The sequence below is a fragment of the Tympanuchus pallidicinctus genome, unplaced genomic scaffold, assembly GCF_026119805.1.
Source record: "Tympanuchus pallidicinctus isolate F22 unplaced genomic scaffold, pur_lepc_1.0 scaffold13, whole genome shotgun sequence".
Classification (NCBI taxonomy): Eukaryota; Metazoa; Chordata; class Aves; order Galliformes; family Phasianidae; genus Tympanuchus; species Tympanuchus pallidicinctus.
In genome coordinates, this window is record NW_026294648.1 from 9,903,500 (window position 1) to 9,917,220 (window position 13,721).

Sequence of the window (13,721 nt, forward strand, 5' to 3'; positions counted from 1 at the left end):
GAGAGCACCGGGGTTTTGAAAGGGTCACCAATATTTTAATACATCGCTTGGACCCCCGGGGTTTGTATGGGCTTTATTCTGCACGGTGCTTTGGCAGACACAACTGAAGATAGCACAGAGCCATGGGCTCTGGAATGGTGATATCTGTGGGCTCAGGTTTGCTCGTCCCATGCACAGCATGCTTTAAGCTCTCTCTCGGCACCACGAGTGCCCATGACCCGTGCTCGCTGCTCACCGCACTGAAGTGAGCAGCCATGTGTTTTTTTTGAAGCTGTCCTTCTCTGTCTCAATAGCTGTTTGTCATGTTCCCTTAATGCCACAGCTGTTTGGCTACTCCAGGTCATCTGCTTTTATTAGTCCCTTTTCTGCCACCCCCTGAAACTCACACCGGCCGCCCGAAGATCCTTATCTGCGTCCCAGAATAGCACTTCTCTCCCTTCTCTTCTCTCAGTGACTGGGAAGCCGCAGTGTTTACCCCTTTTTCCCCAAATTCTGCTGGGCCATGAAGGCTGGCATTGCTGCCCTGACAGCGGGCATCCTGGGCAGCACGGCCATGCTGCTCTTCCTGCTCGCCTTTGGGACGGACTACTGGCTGCTGGCTGCGGACATGTGTGGGGTCATCGGGGATGGAAACAACACGCACCAGTCCAGAGAGGTAAATACACAACCAGGTTATTCTAGGGAAGAGAGAGCTTTCGTTTAAATAATTTGCTCTACAACTGTCGAAAAGCGGCACAGCTACCTTCAATTTAGGTGTTGGCAGCTTTAGATCCATGCTTATTTAAAGTGACCTGTTAATGCAAAAAGTCATCCTGAGCTCCCTTGGATGCCCCGTCTCTGGAGGTGCTCAGGGCCAGGTTGCATGGGCCTGATCCAATGGGGGGCAGCCAGGCCACGGCGCGGGGTTGGGACAGGATGGGCTTTGAGGTTCCTTCCAACTCAAGCCATTCTATGATTCTGTGAGTGTTTTGACACTAAAAATGTCTGGAAAACATGAAAACAGTGCTTCTGTATTCTGGCAGATATGAATGTTAGGGAATGAAAGGCAAAAATGTAAGAGCTTTACTTGTTGACAGCCTTTGCCTCGAAAAACAAAAGATATCTCCTGATATTTTCTATTAAAAGATTTCTCCACCTCATTTGTTCATTTAAAAGTAGCTCATATTTTAAAGTGTAGAGCTTGGCAAGCATTTACATCTGAAGTGAGAGAGCTGTGTTACAGACAGCAAACAGGAGCGAGCAGCAGGTGCATGGCAGAGCCAGCAGTGGTTCCTGCCCATCTCACGTGGAGAGGTCTATTGTCAAATTAGGATTTGTGTAGGGTTTCTGTTAGCAAGAAAGATGATTTTGAATGTTTCCTGTTTTTATGACAGGTGTTCTAGTGCTTAGTACTCCTATCACATGTTTATAGATCCTTTTGAAAGTGTGCTGTGAGCTGAACTTGCTGCTGTCTGCCTGCCCAAGCAATCGAAGCCGGCTGCATTCCCGGAGCCATCCGCTCTTCTGAAATATTTCTGAGCTGATCAATGCGTGGCCGCAATTAAAAAATGACAGGAGGTTCCTTGTTGCGTGCAGACTTTTTGTTACTCCAAAGTTCAATCCAATTAGGTTTGATGTTTTCTGGTGTGGTGAGTCACACTGGGTAAGCATCATGATGCCAGCAAGAAATGCTGTCATTTCAGAATCCCATTGTCAATTGTGGGGCACTGTTTGAGTCATGTTTCCAAATGACTTTTTCCACTACTAATACTACAGGAAAAAAAAAAAGAAATAGATAAAACTGCCTGGCAAAAGACAGCGTCTTTTTTGTCTAAAGCAGTGCAATAGAACCCCAAAGGAGACAGAGCCACAGCCAGAGGAGTGCAGCTCTGGTTCCCTGCTAAGGAAATGACAGTGTTAATTGTTTTGGATTTTGTTAGTGCTGCTGTCCTTTAGAGCGAAAGGCAGGGATGGCATGCAGCATGACACAGACACCTCAGAGGTGTCAGGAATGATCTTGGCCGTATGTTTCTTTGCTGGTTGCTGAGGCATGATGATTCCAGTACCATCAGGAAGAAGTGGGCATTGCTCCTCTTCTTTCCTCTGAGCTGTTTGTTTCTATTTCAGATGCTATTTCTATGATTCTTAGTTTAGGCACTGGTGGGTTTTACCTTATCTGTCTTTTTCTAAACTGGCAAACTCTATCCCTAATGGATAAGAAGGGTTGTTATCTGCCATGCAGCAGTTAAATGTGCACCAAGTCTGCAGAAAGCCAGTGGGGTCTGCATGACACCATTGCCATAGCTGGCATTTTATCCTGAAAGTAAAAGGAGAATCAGAACTCTGAAAGTGGTCATAACTTGATCTATGAGGACTTCAAGGTGAGGGAGCATCTCCCAATACCTCCTTGCTGAGTCCCATCTCCTTTCCCCAGTGCACTGCCATTCCTATGCAGAGCTTCTCCATCCTCTACAAAATAGAACTTTCTAACAGCTGTGTCTTTTTAACCAAACTGAGCATGAGAAAGATAAAATGGATTTTGGATATGGCTTCAATAATTTGGTTTTCGGTAATTAGTTTATGACTCAGCACTGCAATATTCTCCCTTCTGGAACGACCCAGACCTTGCATTTGCAGTCTGGTCTGTGGTTTGCACTTAGACCAAAAAAAGAGAACATTTGTCAGCATACTGAACTGGGCCATGCGAAAACTGGTGCGGTGAAAGAGTAATTCCCATCTGACATCAGGTTATCATAATCTCTGCAGGTTCAGCAGCAGGAGGAAAGCAGGAAACTTTTGGAGTGGTGAGCAGGGGCTGGGTGTGAGTGACAGCACCGGGCTGCCTTCTGAGGTCAGGTGAGACCTTGCATGGATCCTGCAGAGTGTGATGGCATCTGACCTGTTGTGTTGGTCACCTCTGAAATAGCTTACCTGGATCCACCTGCTTCCAACTGGTTACAACAGCAATAGTGCTTCCTTAGGGAAATTATTTAAGAAGTGGTATCCTTGGCATACTTTTCCAGCTCCGGCAATCAGTGCTTTAATGTCTTTGGAGTGAGAAGATTGTCTGCGAGGATCTGCGGGATCCTTTTTATCAGGATAGCTGTGATTATAGAAATTATTTCAAGGGACTAAAGTATTTGTTTTGTAGCTGTGATACGGAAGAAAATTGAGGGCAGCAGCTATTCCTTGACTCCTCCAAAACCAACTTAAACAGCAGCAATGAACCCACAACCATCCGAGCTAAACACACGTGCTGTGACCAACCTCACATCAGCTTTTCCTCCACTCCCCACAGGCAGACACACTGACAGAGGCTGGGACGCAGATCCTCACTTTCCATCACGAGGGCTTCTTCTGGCGGTGCTGGTTCTTCGGCGAGGGCCAGTCCACGACCATCTGGACCTTCTGGTACAGTGAGTACCACGCTGTGCCTCTTGGTGCTGCTGCCAGTCTGATGCCTCTGCACTGTGTTTTGTTCCACACTTTTTTTTTTCTTTTCATTCTCATCATCTCTCCAAAAACAACTAACTTGGGGCATTCTTCATGGGTTCTTTTTTTGGACTTGGATTTTGCTCTCATTGGACACCATCACACAGGAACACCATGGTGCCAATTAAAATATCATCCATGAAGATCATCCACCAGCAGGGTTGACTTTGCTCCCATGCACCATGATATTTATATCAAGCTAAGGTGTGATGAATTTGAACCCATGCTCACCTTGTCCTTAGCACTGCTCTTCAATTCCTGTTTTTTACAGAAAATCTGTTTTACCCCCACTAGATCAGGCTGCCCAGGGCCCCATCCAACCATGAGACCTCTAGGTGCTCCCCTTTTGGTTGAGCATTCCCCCTCCTACTGTTTTCAAGCTAGAAGAAGTCAGGAAGCACCCAGGAGTGGGCAGGGGTAGCCCATACAGAACCAAGTGGGTCTGTGCTCCTGGGCACACAAGACCTTTGCTTTCAGATCTTGCCTGTTTTGCTTTTTAAGGTCATAGAAGTCACAAACGTGAGGATTTCACTGCAAAGAAGCAGAGTGATGCAAAATCATTATTTTCTGAAAGCATGTTCATGTTTAAGAAAAAATCGAAGAAGGTGAAACATATTAAGAGGCAAAAAAAAAAAAAAAAATGTCTGCCAAGGTTTTCAACATTGCAAAGGCCCTGACCCTCTGCTCGCTCTGCTCAGAGATGCTTACAGGCTCATGGAGCAGCAGGATAACCCTACTGAGGGATGTGGCTGAAAATAATGCAGGTTCCCACAATCTGTTTATTCCCCGGTGGTTAAAATTTCAGATGGTTTTGCTGTCCCTCTGCCCCTGACCTCTGTTTTCTGTAGAACTGTTACTGCCACTGTTCAGTAGAACAGCGCAGAGTTTTTCACACGGAATTTTTTTGATGAAAAAGGCTGAGAGAGGGAGCTTGCTATCTAACATTATACAGGAATACATTATACAATACAGTGTTACCTGAAGTAAAATGACTCTTTCTGATAGCTGGCAAATTTTTATTACTTCTTTAGGTATTTATTATAATAGGATTGATCATGGCAAATTAATTTGCTGCTCTCGTGGATGTAATAATTAATTCAATAGGTATTCCATAGTCAATTTAGCATGAACTAATGTCCACCTATTATAAAGTGTTCCTTTGAGCTGGGGAACATATTTAAATAAGTGTCCAATCATTAATTAATTCATTTAACATTCATTCTATTACTGTTAATCACGATAAGTCTCAGTGGTATTAATATTGATGGGGCACGTCCATTCTAATTGTGCTTTCCTTTCTTACCAACCGAGGAAAGGAAAGGTACCCTGGCTCTGGTACCCAAACCCCTTCTCCCCTTGCAGGTGGTTTCTGGAGCAAAATAGCAATGGGAATATTGATGTCAGTTTGCCATCTGAACAGCTTAACTGTAGTTTTGCACAAAATTAAAGCAAATCTTTTGTTGTTTTGCAGCCAGCCAAGCACACCCCAAGCATTGCATGCACGGCTACCTGTTCCCCATGCCCATCGTCCTGGGGCCTTTCCCACATCCCTCCTATGACACGACTGCAGGTGGGTCACTTCCCAGCTCCATTTTCAAGCCGTGGGGCCGGGAAGCATGTTGTGTGCTATGTGTGTCCTATTGCCAATCCTCATGGCCAACCATGACCAGGGAAGCCCCTTGCAAAGTGGCCTCGAGTGGCTTCCTGGGAGAGCGCCAGCATTGATTTGTTGCGAGACAAAATAAACAAACACTGGAAAATCAGTTAAAGACCAAATTGTCGGAAGATCCATCGCACTTATTTTTAATACCTCGAATACGACACAGTTGGAAAGCTCTCCTTTCAACTGGTTCCCTTTTTATTTATGTTTCTCTGTATTTTCAGAGTTCTTTAATGAATCAGCTGCTGCTAGGAATTTTAATTTGCTAAATTGGTGGCAGCAGCTAGAATTAATTCCATGATCTTTTTGGAAATGAATTGATTTCTTTAAATAGTGTGCATCACTCTGCATTGCCTCTGGGGATCCGGGGCAGGCATACTGCACAAACAAACATCTTGACCTTTTCCTTAGCCTTTAGCAGTACCTTTTTTTTTTTATTTTTTATACTTTTTTTTTTTACGAGAAATTAATTAAAAAAAAAATATTTGTCAGTAGGAGCATGTGAGGGAGAGCATCTCACTCCTTTGCTGTGCCGGATCCCTGCCTCCAGGAGCAAGCTGAAATGTGAAATAGATGGCAGAAAGAGAAGCCCATTGTGGGCTGTGTATGGCAGGCACATGGGCAAATGTTGGCTTATTTTTCTGCTTAGGAGGGAGTGGTACAACTCCAGTTTTTGAATGATCTCAATGGTAAACACAGGGATTTTTCTGTGCTAAATAAAGAGCCCTTCAGCCATCTGTCGCTGCCCATCAGACTGTGCTATGCAGCCTCTGCAGCTGCCTCCAAAATGCCTTTTGGGGACAGCCCCGGTGCTGAGGCTGCTGCGGTCCTGCTGCTGAACTGGTCTTGATGAGCTCATCCCTGGGGAGATGGGGACACGTTGGCACCAGATGAGGACGTGATGGCATGGACATGGGGACATGTCGGTATGGAGCTGGGGATATCTCAGCACCCTCATTCTGGGAATTGGGATCTGCACCAACCACACTGCAAAGTGTTGGGCAGTGCGCATGGAGCAGGCTTTTCTGACATACACTTTTATTTTATTCCCAGCCAGTCCATACTCAGATGCAAATTATGACAAAACAGGAGGCCGTCCAAGAAGTGGGTCCTCCAGCTATTACCTGCGCCAGAGATAATTCTGCCTTATCTGCATCCTCTTAGGCTTCCCTGAGAGAAATGGGTGACGGGAGGTTAAACATTAAAATGAATTCTGTGGTTTCGGAGAGTTCAAGATACTTATCTCTCCCTAAGTGGCTCTCCTGACAAAATGGCTTAAAATGAGCAAAACGCATCTTCTCTGTGTCATTTTTCTTTCAAGTGTGAGTCATTTCAGCATTGCTGTTTGCTCATGCTCAGCTCAAATCTCTCTAACTTGAGCTTCTGAGCAACAAAAAGCAATAGGAGCAGTGGGAGGTGGTGGTCTGAGCAGACCGGACAAACTGGGGGAAATGGGAGAAGGTTTGGAGAGTTTGTACCTGAAGAGCCCTCACTGCCCACACCTGGGGCTGTCCTCCCTTCTCACATACTCTCTGGTGTGGTCTCCTTGCAAACACTTTCAGCTCCATGTTCTCATTCCAATCTCATGTCAGATCGTGACACACAGCCTGAACTTGCATTCTGCAACCACACAACAACATACTGGCTACAGCCCTGCTCAACACCAGCAGCAGCTCCCCGCTGGAGAAACTGCTCATGACCCCAGTGCTCACCATCATTTTGTTGCCCAAGCTGGCATTGATGGAGGAGTTCCTCACAGCCTTCTAAAAGCCCAGCTGAGCTTCCCTTCCTTTTTCTCTGACTCTTCTTTTTGGCTTTCATGCAGTGTACAGAGGCTTCTGGACGGCGTTCATCATACTGGCCGTTGCTGCTGGCCTGGTGGGAGGGCTGCTGCTGGTGTGTGGTGTGCCCTTTGTCAGCGCCAGGTCCTACAAAGTGGGCGGCGGGTTCCTGATAGCCTCAGGTAAGCCAACAGTGGAAATCAGAAAGGAGTGTGCGCAGCCTACTGCACGCAAAGGAATGGGGTGGTACCCAATGATGGGGAGGCACACAGCGATGAGTGGCAAACAGTGATGCGGTGGTCTCCAGGGATGCTGGGGAGGGATTGGTTTTCTGATGGCAGCAGTGGTGAATTGGAGTAAATGTTCCCCTTCCCCAAGTGGAAATAAATTTCTATGCTGAGCCAAGCTTTAGAAAGATAGTTCTTAGTCCTAAGGAGCCTGGGAATTGGGAAACATACTACTTTTTTTTTTTTTTCCTACAGCCTTGTACGATATCCAGAGCCTTTTTATTTGGGTAATGTTAGTAGTTGCATTTATCCCAGGCAGTGATCAGCCACAATCTTCTCTGCCAATGTGCCTTCATATTTGAGCCTCTTCTGTTCTTGCTCTGCTAGAACCTGGAGAACCACCATGCAATGAAAGGCATACCCAGCAGTTCAAAACTGGAGGCCTGGTTTTTAATAAAATCTGTAAAGATAAAGCAGTATCACAGCAGGAAATGAATTAAAAATAGGCATTGATTCATAATCCCCACTACCACTACAAATTAGTCCAGTGAATTATCACTTGGGCCTTTTCTGTATTTGAGAGGGAATAACTGGAGAAGTACTTGATTTATAACTGTGACTCAAACTTAGAAAAAAAGCTTTTTTTTTTTCTCCCCACAATGCAAGCAGTTAAAGGTTGGAGCTCTGATGAGTGCTGCCAAGTGAATAACTTTGTAATGAACTCAAGCCTTCCTCTGAAATTAATTTTGCTTAATTATGGGCCCTGCACCAGGTTCTGATTCCTCAAGCACTGAATGAATCAAACACAAGCTAGCATCTTTTCTGCCATTTTGGGCTTTTTGTGAGCTTAAGCTTTTTGGACTCAAAAACATTCATGAAAATGACTTAACAAGAGAAGTCCCAAAATGAAGTCTGGAAGAACTCCACTCACATTCCCCTTATTATCCCCTTATTTTCTTTTACTTTTTTCCCCCAGTTATTTAGCTTCCTTTCTGTTTCACAGGCTCTTTCCCAGTCTCCATTTTCTCCAGATGTACTAATAATTAACCATGTGATTCTACCTGAGATGGTTGTTAACATGAAGCTAGATTGCATCTATCTATTTGACTAAAAAATCTGGGAGGCACTAAATCAATGTGGCCCTACCTGCCTCTGCTAATTTGCTTTGCATTTTGTCCAATTTTCCATTTGCCTCTGGGTCCTCAGTTATTGAAGCAAGCCCAGCAAGCCTGTGGGTATCCGCTTATCTCTCTCTTATACAGTTTAATAAATGCTCAGTTGGGTTTAATTTTTTTTCTAAAGGTAAATTTTATGTGGTTGCACATGTAGAAATTTCATTTGGGAATGCAAGATATCTTGCTCTCAGACCTTCATTAGGTGCCAGTGCCTTCTGGTGATCAGTGCTGGCAATCTGATGTGTGCATGAGCTGAAGTGGCTGAGATAGGGCTCAAGCACCCAAATCCTCCCCAAGTTATGTTTTTGATCTAAATGAAAGCTAGAATTATGCAATATCTTTTCAGGAGTGTTCACTTAGGGTTTCAGCTGTTTATTGTAATTTTTCTTTTTTGTTACTGAACTCAAGCTTATCAATCGTGCTTGAAAATAATGTCCAAATGGATGCAGGATGCACCCCTCATTATTTCCTCATCACCCCTTCTAAAAACTGCCAGGTGACAATACACTTAACTAGCATCACAATGACATTAGGGAAATGCTGCATCGCATCTGTATTGAAATTCCTGGCTTGTATTCCCTTGTGCTTCTTGGTTTCCTTTGGGTGTTTTAGCAGCCATGCTTACAAGTGAGAATAGGCATCACCAGTGTTGGGGCAGCTCAGCTGCTAGAGGGAGGAATTGTCCTGCTGTGTCCTGGGTGATGCTAAGGAACACCAACAGGAGCTCATCACCAGCTCCCCTGGAAAGGCAGAAATACTGGTAAATATGCAGTCTATGCTTCTTCCAGCCACTGTGGTCCCCATGCTAGTTCTCCAGCACACCTGGCCCCAAATCATTTCAGAAAGTCTCAGGCCCTCTGTGAGCAGCACAAACTGATGGATGGGAAAAGGCAGCTGAAGGTCATTCCTCCATTTCCTTATTATGAACATCCCAAAGAGGCAAACGAGTTGCTGATTGTCAAAGTTCATTTTTCTCACAATTAGGAGATTACACGCAAGTTCAGGAGCTTCCACAGAATAAGACTGAGTTCACTCACCTGTCCCTACACTTAAGGGCTATAAAGGTATCATAAGGATAAGAAGTGAGAGAAAGCAGAAGGCAGACTTCCATTCACCCACCAGTAGGAAGCAGCTCTCCAAGGTTCAGGTGGCTTGTAATTAGCCCTGGATGGAGGAGAGATTGAATGCCCCACTCCAGTCCACCCGCAATTTGCTCCTTCCTGCAAGGTGCTACTGATCTCATCAGTCTGGAGACTGAGTTTTGCAGTTAATTTTTTCTGTACCTGCCTAATGAACGGAATCAAAGAGGCATGCTGGGTTTGCTGCTTGACAGAGTGGTACTGAAAAAAAACAGTTTCTTTCAGTTTGCTGACCAAGATTCCAAGAAATCTCTTCCTGCACTTAGGAAGCTGTTTGGGGCAAGTGTGAAATGAAGATGTCTTTCTGCTACAGCTGCTACAAAAAGCATCCAAAGGTGGTGGCTTTTGGTTTCCTGTGGAAGACTCTCTCACTGTGGAGACTGTATAAATTCCAGGGACTCCTTGCAACTCCGGAGTGATTATCCTAGGAAAGAAATCACTTTGTGTTTTCTTGTCGTAATGTTCTGAATTTTGGTGCCAAGTCTGTGGCTGTGCCTTCACCTCCACCACCTGTTTAATGACAAAGCAGTGACATTCTTTGAAGATTCCCCAGCAGCTGCACAGGTGCAGGTAGGCTTTGGTCAGAAAATGAGCCTCAGATAATCTGGTTTGCCCAGGGATAAAACAGCAACAACAACAACAAAATGTTACTTAAAGAAAAACGGAAAATTCTGGAAAAAAAAAAAATGCCATACCCATGTCCTCTGTTCCTCTGGGACTACTTTTTTTTTTTTTATTTGTGTCTTTTACGGTAGGTATTATAAGTTAATGAAATATAAATTGATCTTTAAAAGAGCACTTTTCAAGGTTCAGTTGCTATCTAATTAATTTAATTTTAAATTACATCAGTAATAAAGGCTTAATTGCCTTCTTATCAATATATTGTATTTTGTAAAGAACATGTGACTATTTAAGCATTCAATCATTTTCTTAAAGTAGAATAATTGGTATTTTAAACATACAACTATCATATTAAGTGTAAAATATTTATTTGTGCATGTAATTTCAAGTGGTATCACAATCTCAATGAACATGCAAATGTTACACCAGCTGCTGTTTAACTCCTAGCCTGCCTTTGCAGTGCCCATGAGGACTTGTCTATGGGAGGGAGAACGGTCTGAGATAGCAGAGTGTGGTGATGTGAAGTGTGTTGATCCAGTTACACAAATTTTTGATTTTTAAGATTCAATTCCCAGTCCTAGGGCACAGGATGCAGTTTAATAAATATGACAGCTCAGTATGAGTAGCTTCAGCTTCTATACAACTGCTAGTGAGGATTGAGGAATGTTTTGGACCCTCATTCCAGGCTACAAGATGTGAAGCAGGATGTTGTAGCAATATGTGCTTATATCACCATGAGCAGAAACACAGCCCAACACTGCTGTGTTTCCTTCAAGCAAAGTTTCACTAAGCTCCGTTCCTAAGCAGATAGATCAATGCCAAGCCATACCCACAGCCTTTGCCTAGCATGAAGGCTGGATTTTGTAGTGCATAAGCTGCTGGGGGGAATAATTAAATATAGTACAAGCTACCTTTAGTTTAAAAATTGCAAGGGGAGGAATGAAACGCCAGAACGCGTCCACAGAACTGTGCAATGACTTGTCAACTGTATTAATTTCAAACTGTTCACTTCTATTATGGACATACCATCATCTCTGACGTATTTCTTCCATATATGTATGCATGTGCGTGTCCGTCTATATGTTATATAGCACTGTTAAAAAATGGCAAGTTTCTAGCTGTGATGTGGTGAGATAAGATATTACTGATGTAGCTTCAGATCTTTCGTCACACCGTCACCATTTAATGTTAACATATGTTGACTTTTAAATGCATTATATATATTCTTTAATGCAATGAAACAAGTAACATTGCGACCACACTGGTTTTTTGTTGTCTGCTTCATGCAGATCCTCATCACTGTGAGTTATGGGGTGTTGCAATCAGAATAGCAAAATGAGGTGCCCACCCTCCACGTGCTTTTCAGACGTGAGAGGGTTGACCTCCAAGGCCTTCTATGGGGTATGTACAGAAATAAAAAGCACTGGGTCTGATGGGAGAGCTGCTGAGGGAGATTTTGACCTTGAGGCCTGGAGTGTCCTCAGTCCTTCACCACCTGGCTCATGGAGGTTTCACATGCTAACGCTGGGTCGTGAAAAGACTCCATGGCCTCTGGAATGAGCTGTTTGACTTTGGTATTGAGTTGCTCACCTGAGGCTGATGTATCGTGGCCATTAGGACATGAAGGGGCACTTCTGTGAGCTGGGGCAACCAGCCGAAGTCTGTGGGGCACTGCTTGCAGTAGGTTCAGCAAACAGATAGTGCTTGCCACCAGTAGGACCAGTCCACAGGTCTTGTATTTCTGCTGAAAAAAGGATCTGATATTTGAAAGAGCATCTCTTCTCTTTTCCTCTTTTCCTGCCTTCTTTGTCAGGGAAAACCTGACAAATGTCACCATTCTGGAACACTAGCCTGAAAAAATAAATGGGAACCTGTTGCAATTTTTTCTCACTTTTAACCTTTCTGAATTTCATACACTGGCTGTAATTGGAGAATAACCACCTTTGTCTCTCTTCTCAGGAAGTTTATTTCTCCTGCTCATTTTCCTCTTTGTGCTGTGGAAGGAGCTTGTGGCCGATTTCCAGAAGTACATCCTCCTGGAGAGGAGCGAGGTGTGCCTGCAGGAGGCTCCCGTACACGTGTTATATGGCTGGTCCTTCTTCCTTGCTGCCGCCGGCGTGCCCCTGTCGCTGCTCTCTGGGCTCCTCTTCTTCCTGATTGGCAGAGAAATGACAGAGTCACTTGAGTAAGAAAAGGTGCTGAGAAACTCTTGGAGAAAACTGTTGATGCTCCTTGTAATGAAACATACACAAGTTTTGAAGATTATGTCCTTTTTGTAGCTGTAACTATTGGCGTAGGTGCGTGATTGAAGTCAGCGTTATTTGGAGGCAGGGGTGGAGCACTTAGCATGCAAACACTCTCAGTCCTGTAGGCATCTCTCTGGACTGTGCAGCAGTTTCAGGTGGGAGGACCAGCCTCCGCTGTGGCCAGCAGTCACCATGGCTCAGCACTGCCAGCGCGGCCCATCCATGTTCAGCAGCACTGGAGGTTCCCAGCATTCCCAGCATCCTCGTTTCCTCTAAGAGGTAATCGAATGTGGCTGTGGGGGTGTATGCTCTGACATCTTTTCTGAGAAGCAATTAAGGATGATTTTTTTTTAGCTAGCTCTAATTGACGTCAAAGGACAACCATTTTAATGGAATGTCTGGAAACATGAGAGTTTTTTTTCATTAAAAGCCTTGATTCTGAAGATACAAATGTACCTGTGCCTAACCTAACTCTTAATAATGACTAAACTAATTTCTGTGGTATGCAACATGAGATGTATTAATTAGTATTTCTTTAAAGCACTGTGCTACAATGCATTTAAGATTTTGCCTGAACAGAGAGCTGTGGAAATTTGCAATCCAAAACTGAAAATTAGAGCTGGGGGAAAGAAAACGGGAACAATGATGCTATGATTTTTTTGTTTGTTTGTTTGTTTTTATGGTAGAGTTTGTCAGCCAGCTCACCATGGGACCCTGTTGTATTCCACCTAGCATAAGAGCCAGCTCTGAAAAGACTTATTATATACAATTTATATATTTTTTAATTCTTGCAATTGCTCAAGTGTACATTGTCTGACAGGTTAAAGTGGTCCCACTAAGAGTAATGCATACTAATGCTATGTAAAACGATCTAAATTCAGGAGGTGATGTCATTTATTCTGTGTATGTGAAGGCTTGTAGACACTTGAGAAATGACAAAGAGTTGATCTTGTATTTTTCAGTCAAGATCTTGCTATTTTGAAGTAGTTTGTTGGGCCCTTGCTTGCTGAATTCATCTGCATAAATTTTAAATTAAACTTACTAAAAATACATGCTTTTCTCATGGATGTCAAAGTTTATGGTAAACATATATTTCCAAAGCTTTATGTCATACTACTGACTCAGTATATTTAATTAATAATGTAATGTAAACCTCTTCTAGAAAGCAGCGAAGACTCTTGGCAGTATAAAAATGTTTGTTAATGCTCTTCCTAAAATATTATTCAAGTCTGGTGTTTCTTTCCTTTTGGAGTTCTAATTGCTCTTTTACAAGACTCATTGCATACACAGAGTGAGAAATTGTAGTTCCCACATGTAAAGATTAGTTCTTTCGTATGAATAGCAAGCTTGTTCTATGGTTCTTAAGTAAAACTCACACTAATTGCCATTAAGGGGAATTTC

General features: G+C 43.6%; 1 protein-coding gene across 1 annotated transcript; it reads left to right on the forward strand.

Annotated features, from left to right (window-relative positions):
* The first annotated feature begins 281 nt into the window (after positions 1-281).
* Positions 282-13,372, forward strand: LOC128075965 (transmembrane protein 182-like). Its single transcript, XM_052673185.1, has 5 exons — positions 282-655; positions 3,278-3,395; positions 4,943-5,041; positions 6,957-7,094; positions 12,034-13,372. The coding sequence occupies exons 1-5, from the start codon at positions 503-505 to the stop codon at positions 12,261-12,263; spliced, it is 738 nt and encodes a 245-aa protein (XP_052529145.1). The 5' UTR covers positions 282-502; the 3' UTR covers positions 12,264-13,372.
* Positions 13,373-13,721: the final 349 nt, after the last annotated feature.

What these genes read in the sequence shown, in the direction of transcription:
- LOC128075965 (XM_052673185.1), top strand. Translation starts at nt 503, where the DNA reads ATGAAGGCTGGCATTGCTGCCCTGACAGCGGGCATCCTGGGCAGCACG. An exon ending in CTCCTATGACACGACTGCAG is followed by an intron (nt 5,042 to 6,956) that starts GTGGGTCACTTC and finishes GCTTTCATGCAG; the next exon opens with TGTACAGAGGCTTCTGGACG. An exon ending in CGGGTTCCTGATAGCCTCAG is followed by an intron (nt 7,095 to 12,033) that starts GTAAGCCAACAG and finishes CTCTCTTCTCAG; the next exon opens with GAAGTTTATTTCTCCTGCTC.